The sequence below is a fragment of the Montipora capricornis genome, chromosome 10 (assembly GCF_036669925.1).
Source record: "Montipora capricornis isolate CH-2021 chromosome 10, ASM3666992v2, whole genome shotgun sequence".
NCBI lineage: Eukaryota > Metazoa > Cnidaria > Anthozoa > Scleractinia > Acroporidae > Montipora > Montipora capricornis.
This window is the reverse complement of record NC_090892.1, coordinates 14,888,626-14,891,125: the sequence shown is the minus strand read 5'-3', so window position 1 is coordinate 14,891,125 and position 2,500 is coordinate 14,888,626. Positions and strand designations below refer to the sequence as shown.

The following is a 2,500-nucleotide window of genomic DNA, read 5'->3' as shown; positions in this document are numbered from 1 at the left end:
CTAAGTAGGGACTATAAGGTATTGCACGGCGAGATCGACGAAACCGCCAAGGAACGGTAATATCGTTGGTTAAAAGGAAGAAAATAATCGTGATGCACGTGCGGCACGTGATGCAAGTGCGGCATTTTACCACATATTTCTGCGGTAGTCTGCATAAAAACGACATGACATCACCAAATTTGAGGTTTTGACGACAACATGAGCATAGGAATGTACATCTTTCATTCTCTGTTGTACCAATTAATTTAAATTGATATAAAACGGAAAAATCAGGTTATCAGACTCTTCAGTCGTTATTCTAGCCGAACTATTCAGGGAATAAACTTGGAGGAACGGCTTCAAAATAAAGAATTAAAAGATATCACTATATTTTGCTTTTGTTTTCCCGACCACTTGAGGCGTCGCAGATTTGCAGAAGTACAAAGTTTAGAGCCATTGTTTTGGAAACTGATTGCTATTTTTTTCGTGGCCTTTTTGATACCGTCCCCGTCGTAGATCTTAAGGTCCCTAATGTTTTGACGAAAACGTGAGGATCCAAAAGTCTATTATTCTTTCTGTATATTGACTTCAGCAGCGTTCCTATCAGGGCATGTTTGAGTTACTTCGCCGACACTGTACAATGCGAACAGGATGAATGAATACTACGATCGCGCAAATTTAAATTCAAATGCCGCGTTGGTTGTCGTTGCCATCTGTTTGCTAAAGCTCCTGAATGTAGATTAGAAAACAGTCCTAAGAAAATACGCGCGCTGATTGGTTAAAAATCGTGTTTCTATAACGCGATGGAGACACAGAACTAGCACGAGCTGTTGACGTAGTGATGGCGCGAGCAAAGATAATTTACATTTTGATAATTAGAGTTAACAAGTTGTTTTCCTTTTTCTCGTTGCGTTGTTTTCTAAAAGAAGCACAAAACATATACTCCGTGTTTCTACCGAGTTATAGAAAAACTCGTGAAAGTTTTGGAAAAAGCTGTGGAAACACTCGCCTGCGGCTCGTGTTCCGACAGCATTTCTCGTTCTCCCCCCAAACTTTCACTCGTGTTTCTATAACTCGATAGAAACACGGTACATGTTTTCTATTTCTTAATTATGATTAACCCAAGACGGCTGTCTGTCATTTAAGTTACCCCTGCAGTAATTCGAGGCTTGAGGCTGATGTTCTAGTCGGCGAGAGCCATGCTTTCGCTTGATTCATATACCTCTGCCAGAGTTTTTCATAGGCGGAAACATATAACATTTCATGTATAAACGTTGGTCATGTATAAAGCCACCCCCCCGGGGGCACTTTGACACGACAAAGAAGAAATGGAACAATATGGATAAAAGGTGGAACGGTTCTAATAACGGGACCAGATTCGACAATGGGAGGCCAAAAGTAAGAGAAGCCGTTCTGCTTTTCTTGTCTTTCTGTTCCCTTTTCCTCTCTCTCCGAGAAGCGTAATCTGCAAGTACTAAAAAATTCAGAATTCAGTTGAAAGTTATTCCATTTGCCATCGTTTGATATGTCTCGAGATTGGTTACCTGCCTCGTTGGCTATTTACACTCAATATTCAACACGAGCTCATGGAATATTTATTGTTAACTCCAAAAATTGGACGACGCCAGTCAGTACTTTAAATTTTATAGTCGATTCTTAAAGGTCCATTAATACAGGCAACACTTTTCGTGCAACTTGTCGTGCAACAATGTTGGGTTGCAAGTTGAGATGGTTTGTTGCGCGTATTACCACTTTCTTGTGCAACAAATTTTTATGTTGCAAAAAGTACACGTCGCATTTACTTTTTGCAACATGAAAATCTGTTGCGCAAGAAGGTGGTAATACGCGCAACAAACCATCTCAACTTGTAAGGCAACATTGTTGCCCGACAAGTTGCAAGATCAATGTTGCCCGTACTACTGGGCCTTAAATGCAAGTCCGCCATTATCAAAAGAGGGAGAGGGCTTTTCACTTCCATAGAATTGACTGATGCTAATTGCATGGGCTTTGAAAAGTATTCCGAGAAAACTTCGCAGTTGACCAGTTGGATTAGAAAGCTGCCTGGTGTAAGTAATAAAGATAAAATACAGTAAGGCAAGCAAAAGAACAGCTCACTTGTGCATCCTTCTGCTTGCGTGGGGCAGCTCTTTTCTTCTTCTGCACTTCCGGTACACTCGTCTCCGCCGTTGGCTGAGGGAGGATTGGTGCAGGTCCTAATACGTTTCTTAACACCTTGTAAACAGTACCTGGTTTCTGAGCATGCGCTCCAGTCTGAATACGCTGACCAACCTCCATTTATTGCACCTGTGGATTGATCAAAATATGAATGATTTTAGGATATGAAATTTGATCTGCGGAATGGACATATTATAAAAGTTAAAAATCATGGCCGTGCCAATTAAGTCCACGTCTATTCGGCAGTTCAAATATATGGATAAAACATTTAACATATTTTAAAATTATTTCATTCACCTCTTACGGGAAAGAAATTAAAGTCGCAATAAACCGGCTCCCAGGTGGT

At 40.6% G+C, this 2,500-nt stretch overlaps 1 protein-coding gene across 1 annotated transcript in view; it reads right to left on the bottom strand.

Moving 5' to 3' along the window:
- Window positions 1-2,500, bottom strand: part of LOC138019372 (uncharacterized) — a 129,311-nt gene that overhangs the window by 113,885 nt on the left and 12,926 nt on the right. Inside the window, 1 exon segment of the mRNA XM_068866138.1 lies at window positions 2,095-2,283. Within this exon segment, the coding sequence (XP_068722239.1) occupies window positions 2,095-2,283 (189 nt within the window).